At 51.7% G+C, this 15002-nt stretch overlaps 6 protein-coding genes across 6 annotated transcripts; 4 read left to right on the top strand and 2 right to left on the bottom strand.

Moving 5' to 3' along the window:
* Positions 1–429: 429 nt before the first annotated feature.
* N0V89_002726 (uncharacterized protein) lies at positions 430–2184 on the top strand (the record flags this gene model as incomplete). The annotated part of the gene is made up of 1 exon (XM_056211533.1): positions 430–2184. The coding sequence occupies one exon, from the start codon at positions 430–432 to the stop codon at positions 2182–2184; it is 1755 nt and encodes a 584-aa protein (XP_056075006.1).
* A 482-nt stretch (positions 2185–2666) lies between these two features.
* Positions 2667–4616, top strand: N0V89_002725 (uncharacterized protein; the record flags this gene model as incomplete). The annotated part of the gene is made up of 1 exon (XM_056211532.1): positions 2667–4616. One exon carries the CDS (start codon positions 2667–2669, stop codon positions 4614–4616), a length of 1950 nt encoding a protein of 649 aa, XP_056075005.1.
* A 923-nt stretch (positions 4617–5539) lies between these two features.
* On the top strand, positions 5540–5797 carry N0V89_002724 (uncharacterized protein; the record flags this gene model as incomplete). The annotated part of the gene is made up of 1 exon (XM_056211531.1): positions 5540–5797. One exon carries the CDS (start codon positions 5540–5542, stop codon positions 5795–5797), a length of 258 nt encoding a protein of 85 aa, XP_056075004.1.
* Positions 5798–6120: 323 nt separating this feature from the next.
* Positions 6121–7647, bottom strand: N0V89_002723 (uncharacterized protein; the record flags this gene model as incomplete). The annotated part of the gene is made up of 3 exons (XM_056211530.1): positions 6121–7267; positions 7322–7384; positions 7436–7647. The coding sequence occupies 3 exons, from the start codon at positions 7645–7647 to the stop codon at positions 6121–6123; spliced, it is 1422 nt and encodes a 473-aa protein (XP_056075003.1).
* A 984-nt stretch (positions 7648–8631) lies between these two features.
* On the bottom strand, positions 8632–9570 carry N0V89_002722 (uncharacterized protein; the record flags this gene model as incomplete). The annotated part of the gene is made up of 2 exons (XM_056211529.1): positions 8632–9537; positions 9565–9570. 2 exons carry the CDS (start codon positions 9568–9570, stop codon positions 8632–8634), a joined length of 912 nt encoding a protein of 303 aa, XP_056075002.1.
* A 3358-nt stretch (positions 9571–12928) lies between these two features.
* Positions 12929–14689, top strand: N0V89_002721 (uncharacterized protein; the record flags this gene model as incomplete). The annotated part of the gene is made up of 4 exons (XM_056211528.1): positions 12929–13130; positions 13179–13488; positions 13538–14310; positions 14361–14689. 4 exons carry the CDS (start codon positions 12929–12931, stop codon positions 14687–14689), a joined length of 1614 nt encoding a protein of 537 aa, XP_056075001.1.
* Positions 14690–15002: the final 313 nt, after the last annotated feature.

Genomic DNA, 15002 nt, shown 5'->3' with positions numbered 1-15002 from the left:
CTGGCGCAAGCTCCCGCGATGCGCATGAGTGGGCGCTGGGCTGGGGCTCGTATTCGGCTGCTCACGCCCCGTGTCAACGGCGGAGGCGTCCATGTCCAATATTGTAGACGCGCATGGTCGCACCTCCCCTTGTTGTCCTAGGGCGTCGCCATGCACGGCAAGTCAGCGGGGCGCAGGGTGCGGTGCCTCGCGTCTCCTGGGGCCAACTGCTTTCCAAGGTTGCGAGTCAATATATTCCCACCCACATGTGATCGCCCGAGCGCTGGGCCCGTAGTCAGTCAGACCTCACCTCCTCCTCCTCCTCGGAGTGCCCTCCGTCGCGACCATGGTCCACGAGCGACCGCCCATCGCGGTCCTCATCGTGGTGTTTTCGGTGCTTGCACTAGTGGCTCATGCAGCGACGCCCCTCTCGATAAGGCCGAGCCAGGAATGGTTAGTCTGCGTAGTCGCGCTTCACCCGCAAACCCTCGACAGTGCTTCCAACCATCTAACCTTGACCGCAGGGACGGCAAAGAAGGTCCGTGGAGTTCTTTTCGCATCCAAGCTGGCACGCCTGCCCAGCAGTTTCGCGTCTTGCCCGCCCACGATCAATCCACCACATGGCTGGTGCTCAGCGAAGCCTGCAGCAATAACGACCAAGACTGCGCCGAAGATCGCGGTCGATTATATGCGCGAGACAACTCTTCGACGTGGCAAGAGAAAAACTTCTACGGGCTGGAGCCGTGGCTGGAGAGGCGCGTCGGTCAAGATGGCGATGGACTCTATGGATGGGACGACATCACCCTTGGCTGGGCGGGAGATAATATGCCTACCCTCAAAAACCAGTCCGTTGCCGGCATCGTTACAGACAGCTTCTGGCTCGGGTCTTTGTCCTTGAATCCGCGTCCAGTCAACTTCACCGACTACAACACTCCTATACCGAGCCTCATGCAGAATCTACGCAACAAGACCGACGATCCCATTCCGAGCCTGTCCTGGTCATATACTGCAGGTGCCTATAACCAAGCCCCAAAAGTTCTCGGAAGCTTGGTCTTGGGAGGTTATGACTCCACGCGATTCAGGCCGAATGCCGTGACGTTTCCGTTTGGGAGTGATCAATCATTTGATTTCCAGGTCGCAGTTCAGAGCATCGCTACTACTTTGGCAGACGACCCTCTTCTCGACACAGGCATCATTGCGTACGTCAGCACTTTGGTCCCGGACATCTGGCTCCCCGAAAGCGTGTGTGAGAAGTTCGAAAAGGCGTTCAATCTGACTTGGGACAACGCGACCGCACTGTATTTGATGAGCACAAGCTTGCACCAGACGCTGCTCGAGCAGGATCCTTCCGTAACCTTCACAATTGGCCCTGAGGTCTCCGGCGGTGGCGTGACAATCAACATGCCGTATTTCAATTTCTACCTGACAGCATCCACCGAATTAACCAACGCTTCTTCATCGAAGATGTATTTTCCATTGAAGCGTGCAGCAAACGACAGCCAATACGTGCTTGGCAGAGCCTTCCTGCAGAGCGCTCACCTCTCCGCGGATTACGAGCGAAATACATTCAATCTGTCACAGGCGCTATATCCCTCGTCTTCGACCGCCGAAGAGATTGTCGCAGTTCTCCCTCCCCTTGAAGAGACCACTCCAGGAGCCGGCAGCCCTGGCAATCCAGGGACCGGCAACAACTCCGGAGGCTCTGGTTCCCACTCCGACAAGTCTATGAGCACAGGCGCGATCGCAGGCATTTCGGTTGGTCTCGCTGTACTTGTCGGAGTAATCGCCGCCGTAGCCTTTATTATGTACCGCCGGAGGAAGGCCAAACCTTCGAAGCATGAGCTCGCGGATACGGATGTTATGCACCATGCCACTCATGAAGTATCTGGAGAACAACTCAAGGTTGAAATGGGCGGAGGAATGTCGCACGAGATTGCCGGAGACATGGATCCCAAGGCTGAGCTTTCATCTTACGGTCCGCAAAAACCAGTCGAGGCTGAAGGCAACTCAGAGCGCATCTACGAGATGCAGGGAGATGACCCAAGCCCTGCTGAAATGTCGGGTGAGAACGTGTATCAGAAAATACCTCCGTCCTATGCGACATCGGAGCCTACACCGCCCACAATCCACGTTTCCCCCGACGAAGGCACTCTTACGCCTCCATTGGAGCACTACTTCAACCAAGGATACCCCCGACAACACTAAGTTGTCGACTTGTAGCATCTTATAATATAATGCAAAATACATCTACCAAGCGTACCCGATCTGCAATGCGCAAGCCTCAATGCAATGCAAGTCGACCGTCTATAGCAACTTATGGACAAAGGCGATCCGAAACGTATCAAACGTAGAATGCGAAACATGATTGGCCACGTCTAGCTACGCGGCGCTTGTTACTGTTTGCGGGTTTTGATCGCCGTCAGCTTCTGAGAGCCCTTTGTCTCAATGACGCCAACTTCTCTTTCATTGTTCGTGTACCCAATCGTCCACCGCGCCCCCAGTACATAAACTCCCTCCAGACGGCTTGTGTGAATACATTCTCTCTCGAAATTTAGTTAACATCTCGCGTATGTATGATCGGATCTAATAACATGTGGCATTATGCTGATACACTTCAGTTGTTCAATATCCCACACGACGAAGACAACGCAACACGGTGACCTACAGACCATACTCAGGTTAACAATATGACCGACCGAGATTTCAACGACGAGCGGCTTCAGAAGGCCATTCAATACCTGGTAACCGAGGGCAGTGGCGACCCGATCGAATTGTATATTGCCCGCATTCAAGCGATCGACGAACATATACTACAGCAGCTCCCGGCACAAGGCAAATCCTTCGATCCCAGCCTCTATCGGCGCTTACGATCTCTGACTCGAGAAGTCCAAGACGATGTACAGGCCATCCACCAAGAAGAGAGCTCGCTGGACTTCAACAGCGATTCGAGCATCGAGGCGCTCTACAAGGGCATGGACGTTGATAACGAGCTCGAGGTTCATGGTGTAGATGTTTCTGCCGCCGCGCCATCCATAATACTGGACAAGGACGAACGCACCGTCGTTGCTAGTTCCTCAGCACCCCGACCGATCATCAAGACAATGAAAACCTTGGATTCTTCGAAAGCTCCCAGCAAGGACAAGGAGCAAGTGCGCTTTTCAGGAAACGTTCGTACCTCAATTGACGACGATGTGATCGAGAAATGCTTCTTGTACGGCGGACCGAACAATGACCCGGAAGTGTGGTACAAAGATCTACCACCTATTCTATCCATCGGTGAGACACCCTACACAGAGAAGTGGGAAAGCGCAAAGATCAACTACGATCTTGTTGGGTATTGGGGAAGGTCTCCCAAGAAGCTCGAGGGCCCACGGGATTTCGAACGAACCGACATCTACGATTCTGGGTCCCAGTACAAGCTGCCGGCTGGTCGCTCATATGCCTGGTCTCGTAACGAAGAAGAACATGCTAGGATACAGGGATTGTGGCCTTCCATACTAAGGGCGTTTAATAATGGATTGCAGGATTCTGATGCGCAGCAAGGGGACAAGAAATACGCTCCTCGTATGATACTACCCCTCGTCAGCGAAGTTTTCATCAAACCCTTCACAAAGCTGACTAGAGCTTCGAGTGGTCAAGCTAGCGAGGGGCGACGCATAAGCGAAGGCAAGGGAAAGTGGGAGGTGCCAGTCATCGAGGTTCCCAACGAGGGCCTTCATACGCACTCACAACGCTCGCGGTGGGAGTCTTCAAGTTATTCACGACCACGACTTCCTGAGACGAATTTGAGGAAATTCAATAGCAAGCGCGAGGCAGCGGCCCGCAGAGACAAGTCCGAGACGCTCAGTCCGCGCGAGAAGGCAGTGCTTCGGACCAGAGCCGCTCTCGCTACTACTCCCACCCCCGAGACGCGAGCCACAGCAAGGCCATCGGCTGGCCCTACGCTCGTCAAACGGAAGCAAGACCGCACCCCTAACAAGCCGCAAGACCCATCATATCCTCCGCGTCACAAGAGTCATGATGCAGAACTACCAACCATCCTGGATTATTCAACTCTCAAGGAAGATACCAACGATCTCGTCAATGCTGAGCCTGCAAGACGGAAGCGGGTCCGCCCTGCCAGCAAGCCACATGATCCGTCTTATCATCCTCCGCGTCGCCAAAGCCAAGATGTCAGTTCGCCAACAACTCCAGACAGGTCGACCCTCGAGGCAGAGATCGACGATCTGAATGATCCTGGGTCTGCTAAACGTCCACATAAACGCTCTCATAAGGGTTCTACAGACCCGAGTTACAGACCCGGGCAAAGTCCTGTAACTCCCACGAAGAGGAAGCGAGATGAGAATTTGGACTTCAAGGAGTCGAGCAAGAAGGCCAAGAAGCTCAGGGGGACCAAGAAGAAAAGTCCTGTGTCTTCATCGCATGTCGAATTCGCGGGAGAAGAGCCTGAGCCAGCCACGAAGGCAACTCCAAGCAAGAAGGCCACGCCTACAAAGAGCGCGATCAAAAAGCCCAAGCGCATATCTGCCGAAGACCGCGAACTTGCAAGCACCATGACCTTCGATCGGAGAGGGAAGACGAGGTCTAACAAAGATTACAAACCCAAGCGACTGCGTAGCCGAGATGACACAGCGTAATGCTGTCGTGTTTAGGTAGGAAGGTTATAGTCTCAAAGCTCGATAGTTCTTATGTCATAGTATGATGCACAATCAGCCCACAGTGGCCGCCATTGAAATTTGAAAGTGAAACGCTTAGGCGTGCTCTCGCATCAGTATGATTTTCGGCCATAGACTGTCAGGCTATAACCGTTTGTATTATGGAGTAAGCCATTCTAGGCTGTGGACTTATACCCTTGTTGAATACTTGATATCAGAGGTAGGGTCCGGCACCTAGAAATTCAGCTTGTAGTGTCGGCCATTGCGTCATTTCTTTGATTACAACCTCGTCTGATTACACCCATCACTTGTGCTTGCTTTTTATATCGTTTGTCCTTTCCGCTGCGGGCCGGCGACAAGGACCTCAAGTTTTGTTATACCCACATAGCCTCCGCCTCATCATATCCCATCTCGAAAGAAGCCTTCCTACACTCGACCTCTGAATTCACATACTTGAGCGCTACTGCCACCCGAGATTTGGTAGGTAAAAGGTTAAAATACCACGTGGTTATTCGCACATGCTGCCTGTTCGCTGTTGCGCTCGCTCTATTGACTACTACCATTCACTCGCCCAGGCAGCCACACCTTACACTCTCGTCGTTCGTATTGACGAGACGAACTCTCAGCGCTTGCTATTGTGATCGTTTGCTCTGCTATTGTGCCTAGCCACGCCATTGTAGATAGTTCGTCTGCGACAACGCCATCTGCCTTGACAGTGCGTATAAGTTCACGCCTGTCCTCGACCTTTGTACTCTCCACTTCGACAATCCCCAAAGCATTCCGATCGAGCTCGACTAATTGACACAGATCACCTATCAAATCCTCGAGATCACGCCAAGCCCGTCAAAGGCATCTGTTACCACCCACCCGCCCAACTTGACTCGAGTCGTCACAAGAACTCCACCATGTCCTCAACGCCCAATAATACGGGTTCGAACTCCAAGTTGCAGGAGAAGAAGCTGCCCCGCGATGACTCCAAGGAGGCCAAGAAGGCTGAGGCGAGCAAGGCGAAGAACTCGGACCATATCACGCTCGAGCAGTTCTTGAAGGAGACTCAAGAGGGACAGGCAACTGGTGCTGATAGCGCCAGCCATGCCGATTTCACAACGGAGGATGGCGCTGGCAAGGTTGATGGCGGCAAGAAGGGCGATGGTTCGAAGTGAACTTTGCCGTAACCTCCTACTTGCGGTAGAACATCGAAGTGGGTTGTTGTTTACCTGTGTGTAACGTGGGGACACTTGCTAACGGTATTATATAGGAAGCTACAGCAGGGTGGGCGAGCACGAAAGACGGCATCAGTTCGAACATCAAGGATACGGGGTGGTTATGCCTGTTCGGTTTGTCATGGAAAGGGTTCCACAACTATCAAGTGCATCCGGCCAGCGGGTTAGGTGTTTGAACACTTAGATAGCTGAAGTACACGGATCCATCTCGATTGTATTACTTTGATCGTGCGAACAGGCAGCGTTGTCAATCCGCAAATACACTACGAGTCACAATAGTCTACCACTTTGCTCGCTTTCGAACCTACTAACCCCTCGATGTAATCCAAGAACACATCGAGGTCCAGCATATCGACCTTGCCCAGCGTTGGACTGGAACTTTGCAAGATCTGCCCACCCCAAAGGATCCGGATGTACTTCTTCTCGCCATAGCCTCTCGAGTAGACTTCGAAGACGACTTCGGACCCCATGCCCACCCACACCATGACATCTACCTGCAAAATGCTCAAGAGTCTAGACACGCTCCCATCGTGTGCGACGTTGTGCCGGTAAATCACAGGCGACTTTCCTGAAGCAAAGTCCCGGATGTTCTGTGCTAGCTCCGCGAGCCACACGCCGTACGATCCCACGGCTGCTTGGAGTGATTGAGGCGAGTCGCGGTGAATGAAAGAGTACTCGTACTGTCCCAGTCTGTACACAGTATCTGCTTGCTTTTGCGTCACGCATTTGGAAGGGTCGTTGATGATGCAAGGTAGAGGTTTCGCGTGGCACTGACGAGCAGAAAGGTTATCGTAGTAATGGTCGAACGACTTGTGCCAGTCTGTTGAGTCACTTGCAACTCCAGAAATGGCATCCAATGAGTTGTAGAGTGGTTTGGCTTCGGTAAGGTGCTTGGTCCAGTTCGCCGCAGTACCGCCTACGCCATACGACGAGTACAGAGATGAGGCGGCAGGGCAGGAATACTGGGGCTCCAGAGAGTCTATGCCTGTCGGCTGAATGCGAAGAGGTGTCGGAGATTCTGGAGAGTACATGCCGTCAATGAGCATGCCAGCGACTTGACTCGTGATCACGTTGTTTGTCACGCGATACGTTACTTTGTCGCCGATCTCGTTGGGGAGGAAGCCAAGAAGGTCGTGGTACACGCCGAATAAATCTTGACCATGTTGCCAGGAGTCATCGAGACCTTCCCTGGAAATCTGCGGGAACTGGCAGGTACCATTGAAACCGTTGGGTGCAAATGGGTTCGTGTCCGAAGTGAAGACGCTCCAGAATGCGCTTGCGGAAGTATTGCCCGCAGGGTTCAGAGGCTGACCATAATAGAACAGTCCCTCATCGTTGCAGTCCCACCTGTAACTTTCTTTTGGAAAAGTATTCGAGGCGTAAGGCGTCCTCTTGTGGTGGCGGTGAATGCTGCGATCTGCGTTAGCTTGGTATGGCGCACAATGGTGCAGGGGGCCCAATTACACCTCGACGTATTGCAGCGTGTTTTCTTCGCTTGGTTTAGGGTACTCTTCACGTCGTACATGGCTAAGGCGCGTCAGTGCGAGTCAAGACAGGGTGGGCAAATACATGGCTTACGGCATGTTGCACCAGTTATAGCTCCCATAGGGAACGGTCGACGGCAGAGCAGAGCCATTGAAGTAGAAGCCATGGGTTCCGGAGCCGTTCAGGATTTGGTTCAAGTCATTGATCCAGGTCTTGTTAGGCGGATGCCAGGAGAGATCTAACGTTGAGTTCTGCGCAGCAGCTAAGGGGAGCCAGCCTGAAATAAGAGCCCTAGGAACCCGCATGTCTGTTCCGAACAATTGAGAGAGTGTGAAGGCTGTGCAGACGAAGCAGACCGCGTACATCGACACGCATCTCGCAGCTTGCATCTCTTATATAGGAAAGAAACTAGAGGCGAGCCCATGGCAAACGAAGATGCCGCCAGAATGTGAATGAATTGCTGAAGAGGAGCAGGGCACGTGGGGACAAGCATCGTCCGGCTCCTGCCAATCACAGTCAAGCGGGTGGGGCCCATCTTATTCCGGATGGGAAATGCTTGGCCCGCCTCTCAACGACAACACCACGAAGGCGTTCCAGCGGCCTTGCAACCGGACGTTGCTCTGAGCTGATGAGAGAGGCCTAATAAATGTATGAGTAGCATCAATATCACGTCATACTACCTGCCCACCGCCCTTACTGGGTCAATCGGCCTTGACAGGTAACTTCATACCTTCAACTGATGTGCTTGTGAGAGTGATATATAGTCAAGAAAATACAGACCGTTCGACAGCTTTAGATCGTGAAGGGCCAGTCGACATAGCTGGATGAGGATACCTTCGTATAATTTTCAGCTAATATGACAATGCGAGGACCCTCGGATCGTTTGGATATACGGCTTCTCGTGGCACCTGGATGATTGCCCGAGTGCGATCCCGCCGACGCCTTCTTCTCCCGAAGATGCATGCTCCAGTCGCGCGCTCCTTTCGCACTGCCCTAGGCCTTTGACTACCGTAGCTCCTCTGTCCATAGGAAATTGATGATTCTGCCCGATACATCTTACGTAACTCGTTTCGTTTGCGTTATCTTCTTCCACCTGGCGCGCAGTTCTCGCGGTATGAGTGAGTTGCATTTATTCTCATATTGCCGTCAACGATGCTTGAGGGTTAGATCATCAGCACTGAAAGGTCAGCTTCTCCCAGAATGGGCACTCTGCGGTAGGCTTAGACAGTGCTTTGATCCTGCATCGAAATCAATCATGACCCTTCCATTGTGTTCAGTCGTGATTACACTTACACAAAGGTTTCGAACGGGATACCGCGCAGTCTTGCTCTTCCATTGACTGTTTCGAATGGCTCTGGTCGGAAGCTCACTTCTTCCCAGGCACGGAAGAGCTTCCTCCAGTAGCACGCCTGTGCTGCTGGCGTCAGGTACCTGTTCCGGAACGTCTTCTGGCTGTTCTTCGCAATCGATCTTGCAAGCTTGGGGTCCTTCAAAAGCTGCTGTATCTTCCCGTCTAGGTCAGAAAAGTCGCGCTCAACCTCGACGATGTTCTGATCAGCACCAGACTTGACGTAGACATCCTGTTGAGGCTCAATCCATTCGCTCTTGTGCATGATGACTACCGAGCCGCAATTAAGGAGATATTTTCCACGACCGGAGTAGCTTCTCCCCTCAGTATGCATGAGGTACTGGTAGTTGCAGTGGTCCACCATTGAAATTGCCGACGCAGTGGAACCTGCCGAAACCTCGGTTCTGTTCTGCCACTTGACCTCTTCGACGTCGGCCCAAACTTTGTTTCGTGTGGCCCAGTACATGGTCTGACGTAGTTTATTCGTCTTCAACGCACCTCGCCATAACATCTTCGGAACCTTGTCTTCCCACGCCAACTGGTTCTGTATCATCTCGACACGGATCTGTTCATACGAGCCCACGAGGTCTAGCGGCCATGACCAATAACCAAAATCCGGGAGCAGCCATATGTTTCTGTCATGTGGTAGCCTAGAAAGTGCCCAGAAAGTGTGATGTGAATGCGTTTCGGTGGTGTGTTCATCGGGTAGATCTGTGATGACAATAGAGAATTCGATGTCAGGAACCGGTTCTGGGCTTGCGATGATGGCGCGATCGATCTGGTGCAGAACAGAAAGCACGCGTGAAGGATAGTAGTCATCGTCGAGTTTGGCCTCAAGAATGAAGAGCTATCCGGAGGTCAATACCCGGTCTACTAGCATGTGTAGTTGCCAGTACCTTTTGCCTCCAAATCATCGCCCTCACAGCACCGTCCTTCTTCCAATGCAGACTGATATCCGACGAAGCCACAGTCCCAATACTCTTCCTGTGTGTCATTGAGCGCTCAATCTCCCCGAATAGGACTTTAAATTCTGCGTCGCATTCTGATGAGGCAAGGCCATAACCATCGAATTTTGAGAACTTTTGTAATACCTCCAGAGGAATTGGCGCTTGGCTTGCGACGCTCTCGTTCGCGTGCTGTGTTGTTGGGGGTGATGGGGTGGGAGCTTGGTCACGTTCGGATGGGAGGGGCCGCCCACCGAAGAATGACGGGATGGAATATCCGCTAGGACGCGTATCCAAGATGAAGCCCGTGACAACAAGAAGGAATACACAACTAGCGCAGGCAATGGCGAGCGATGCGTGGCTCTTCAGCAATTTTATTCTAAGGCAAGGAAGGTGCATTGCAAAAAATGCGATGACTCTATGAGCGTTGTGGAAGTGAGGTTTTAAGAATATCACTGCTGAAGCAAACGAGTATTTTCCTCTATCTATGTCCCTTGGCGGGCCTACGTTACCAGGCAAGCACTCTGCGTCGTGTAGGCAGGAACATGGGACCCGAGTCGCTCCTACCACGCCAACCATCCTGGAACGATGACATCTGATGACGTTGCTGTGCATTCGGTAGATCATACATTGTTCGGCTTATATTATCGTTTGCGAATAAAATGCCCCCACCCTACCATGGTACAGATCCTTAACTTTCATCAATTGTATAATATTTTCACTCTATTACTAGGTAGATCTTGTTGAATAGCTAAATTTGGTTGTAGTAGACGTTAAAATAGGGTACCTAGCTATTAGAAGTGGCGTACTAACGTATTTAAACTAATAGTAGAGTAGATATATAAAATACTTACAAAAAAGGGGAAGCCGTACCATGGTAGGGTGGGGGAATTCCTTTCGCAAAGCACCGATACAAAGAAGAGAGGATGAACTCGCATCGAAGATATACCATAGATAGCCAACGCTGCTCACACGACATCCATGCGACCGTAAGCAAGAGACAAGAAGGCAGCGGGCGTGACGGATATGCTAGATCAGATAATGATCTTAGGAATATCAGCTGAGAACAAAACATCGAGAGACATTGTGGAATCGAACCATGAAGGATGGCTGAACTACCGCTACATAATCACACACTACCTAGAGCGGGCAAGAGGTCCCAAGGCCGCCGCCTGCAGCCAAGACATATCTGCATCTGTTCACCCTACACCTCAAATTCGTCTGCGAAGGCCGATTTATCTAGATACCACATCTCCTTCACAATGGCCACGCCCTCACCGACATTTACCTAATCTGCCAGCTTCACGGGGCTTCTCTGCTCTCCCTCGCAATCTCCTTCCATGTCGGCGACATCGCGGGCATCGCCTCTTTACCTAGACCAGGTATTGATACACTAGTGTACTATCTGGCGATAACGCGCCATCCTTCTTTCGTACAACACCATCGACGAATACCAAGTCGATCTCTCCTGGACTGGAATGGGAGATGATTGCTGCCTGCGATAGGGTCTTAGTGGGCTACGCAGACCATCGCTGGACTTGAGCCGTCGAAGACTACGACATCGGCACGATAGCCGTCAGCAATGCGTGCGATTTCGTTCTCCGTTCTCACTGCCTCTGCTCTTTTGATTGTTACAAAATTGAACGCAGCTTTGACCCTGAGGCTATCAGGAAGCTTGCGCGCGGTCTTTCCCTGTACATCCAGGTGAAAGTCCATTCTCGCGTCTGGCAGCCCAATGTGGGCCTCGAAGATGATCGAGCCAGACTGATTGGTATAGCATTTCACTCCGAAATTTGCACTTTCCTGGACGTTTGTTCGACTTTGCCCTTCTGTAAAAGACGCGTTAAAGCAGATTGGTTTTCCTCCGAGAGATATCTGCAGCTCGATGCTAGGTGTCAACGATACATGAGCGCTCGTCTTCCTGATAATCTCAGCGCCTTCTTTCGTAGATGCACCGCTATGCAAATCAGATACCATTCGTCCAGGATACCCGAGCTGTTTAGATTCCGGATGGCGCTCGCCTGCAAGACAGATTGTGCGGTCATCGTCCGGATGTTCTTCGCCTTCCCTTGGTTAACCACGCCTCGGGTAACTTCTTACGGCAGAAACCACATATCTTACGCGAAGCCCAGGGTCACTCTACGACCTCAAAAGGGAGTTTAGGCAGCCAACGCAGAAAACGTTTCCATGACCCAATCCTCAAGTGAGTTCCGTCAAAGACTTAGGTCGAATGTTCGGATCATAGCAGTACACTACGTGCATACCGGAAGGCGTCGTTGCTGAGATGCCGACAAAATTCGGTGAGTAAACGTTATGTGCATGATCTACTATGGTGGTCGTCCCGCCGGCGAGCGCCTCAAGCATGCCTGTAAGTTGTTCCTCAAACCCGTCTTTCGCTGTGTACAAGACAACGCCGAATCCAACTATCTCGGTTACAATCAAGTCTATTCGCAAGAACTCGCGGACAATCACCTGTTATCATGTAGTCCAGGAACAATTCATCCGCATGCCACCCCTTCAGCTGGGTCTGCCACGGGTCAGTCAGCCGAGCGAATGTTTTTTCACATTGCACCACTGCTAGGGTTCGGCGAAGCGCTGAAGTGCAGTATTATCAGGGCTTTCGCAGCAACCATCAACATATGACTGTTAAGCTCATAATTACTGCAACCTATATGGAGCCGATAGTGATGAGGCAGACGTTGCTGGACTTAACGACAGTCTGCGTATTTTGAGCGCGATCATAGCTCGATTCGCGAGAAACTAATCGACAGGAACAGTCTACAGTAACCACGATTTCATACTACGGATCTGAGGTTGTCGATGGAGGCGCGGATCTGAGGTGGAGCAGGGCGACGCTACGGCTGTCGGCGATTTCCCACAATGGCATCCGGCGCCTGTCGGCACCAGCCCGAACGCGAAAAGTTCAATCACAACGCCGCAATTCGGTTATACCTCTCCACATGACTGTGTTAGCCCAATACGACTCATTTTAGACCGAATCTTGCCATCTGGCCAAGAAGCACGGCTTGAATATACCATGTGGCGGCCAACCACGGCACCCAACAATCACTGACAACGGAGCCGTCCTAGCCTTTTCCCCGCAACCCCACAACCCCAGATATTACCTCTACAACTATGTAGCAAACTCATAAAACGAAAGCATGGCTACAATTTCCCGAGATTCTGGTTGTACATAAGCCTTAGGCCATCCTTCGTTCCAGAAAATCCATCACGAAACAGTTTGCTTGTTTTCCTAAGACGTATCGCCTCTGACAGACGCGGGAAATCACCACCATGTCGAAGCCCGAATGTACCAACACGAACACAGTGAGCGACGTCAAGAACAACATCACCATGATCGAGGGCGTTGAGTCACCCAAGGAGGTAACCGGCTTCGAGAATGACGCCGCTCTCGGTACCCAACAAGAGAAAGATATGCCTCTCGGGACAGCTTTCAAGCACTACAGGAAAGCTGCCATATGGTCCATCACGATCTGTACGTGAGCACTCCACGTGACCTTCTGTAGTACTAACATGCCGCGAGCCATGGCCACCATCATGGAGGCCTATGATATGCAGCTTATCAGCTCCTTCTATGCTTTTCCCCAGTTTAACCGCAAATACGGCACGCAGCTTCCTAACGGCACATATCAAGTCGACGCGAATTGGCAGCTGGGTTTAAGTTTCGCCTCGCTGATAGGCCTCATCTTTGGTGTCTTCGCGAGTGGATACTTAGGCGACAAACTTGGTCCCCGTTATGTCATGATCGCCGCCCATTGCATTCTTACGGCTTTCATTGCAATTATTTTCACGGCCCCAAATATTGAGATTCTGTTCGCAGGTGAGATTTTGTGGTGAGTCTTACTTCTGAAGTCGCACTAGGGCTACACTAACATAATTCAGCGCCTGCATGTGGGGTCTCTTTGCTGCAGCAACTCCGACCTACGCAGCAGAGATCGTTCCAATGGCTTTACGAGGCTACCTCACCACCTATGTCAATCTCTGCTGGGTTATTGGCCGCATTCTCGCGACCGGCGTCTTGCGGGGCATGCTACCCATCCAGTCGGAGTGGTCCTACAGAATACCCTTTGCGCTCCAGTGGATGTGGCCACCGTTCCTGATCGCCGCAACTTGGTTCGCTCCTGAGAGCCCGTGGTGGCTCATACGTAAGGGACGCATCGAAGAAGCGAGAAAGACACTGGATCGACTCGATAGCGCACCTGTCGGAGCCGTCAACAACGACCACAGACTCGCCATGATGCAACACACTATCGAGATTGAGCGCAAGCTTAAGGTCGGTGGATCGTTCATCGATTGCTTCAGGGGCACGAACCTCCGCCGTACGGAGATTGCCATGATATCTTGGGGAGGACAGATCCTCCCAGGCTTCGTCATTCAGAGTTACACCACGTACTTTTTCACTCTAGCAGGACTCCCATCGAGTGATTCTTTCAGCCTGACGCTTGGGACGTACGGTATGGCATTCGTCGGTACTTGCTTATCGTGGTTTCTCCAGCCTCGCATGGGGCGTCGTACCATCTACATCGCTGGCCTTGCCATTATGCTGCCAATCATGTGGATCGTTGCTTTTCTTGAATTTGCGCCCAACGCGGCCACCAACTCAGGCATCAAATGGGTTCAGTCTTCCATCTTGATGATCTGGTTCTTCACCTACGGTATGTGACTGTCTAATTTCTCTGCACAAGCTCTCACTTCCCTGACTCAGGTATCACCATCGGCCCAATTCCATACGCTATCGCCGCTGAGGTTGGTGCTGTTCAGTTGCGCTACAAGACGATAGCGCTTGGTCGAAACATGTACTACTTCCTGTCCATTGTCAACGTGACCATCTCGCCGTATATGCTCAATCCGAGTAGGTGGGATCTCAAGGGGAAGGCTGCTTTTCCTGCTGCTATTCTAAATGTTTGCTTGTTGCTGTGGGCTTTCTTCCGGCTGCCTGAAACGAAGGGTATGACGCCAGAAACTCTGGACAAGTTGTTTCATGAGAAGGTGCCAGCGCGCAAGTTCAAGAAGGAGGCGGCGCGCTTCCAGTAGTCCTGTCCGATGCCCTGGGAAATAGCGGACTGTGTGATGCTAGTCATTCTTTTAGCAGACATGCGTCTGCTTGTCAATTCATCTAAGACAAGCAAGACTGTTTATACAATGCTGTCAATGCACTGAACTACTACCGTCTAATCATCAACGTGTTAAATTAAAGTCTCACTAGGAGCGTTCCAGCTCGAATATTCTACAAGGTCGGATAGTCGAGATAGATCGCAGGTTGACTTGAGTCGTAACACGTCTCGAACTATGCAATCCATAGATGTACCGTATAGTCGACGCTTACACCTAAACGAGGGATGGTCAA

The sequence above is a fragment of the Didymosphaeria variabile genome (assembly GCF_027946475.1).
Source record: "Didymosphaeria variabile strain IMI 356815 chromosome Unknown scaffold_2, whole genome shotgun sequence".
Taxonomy (NCBI): Eukaryota; Fungi; Ascomycota; class Dothideomycetes; order Pleosporales; family Didymosphaeriaceae; genus Didymosphaeria; species Didymosphaeria variabile.
Note: the sequence above shows the minus strand (reverse complement) of the source record. Positions and strands in the feature narration are given on the sequence as shown.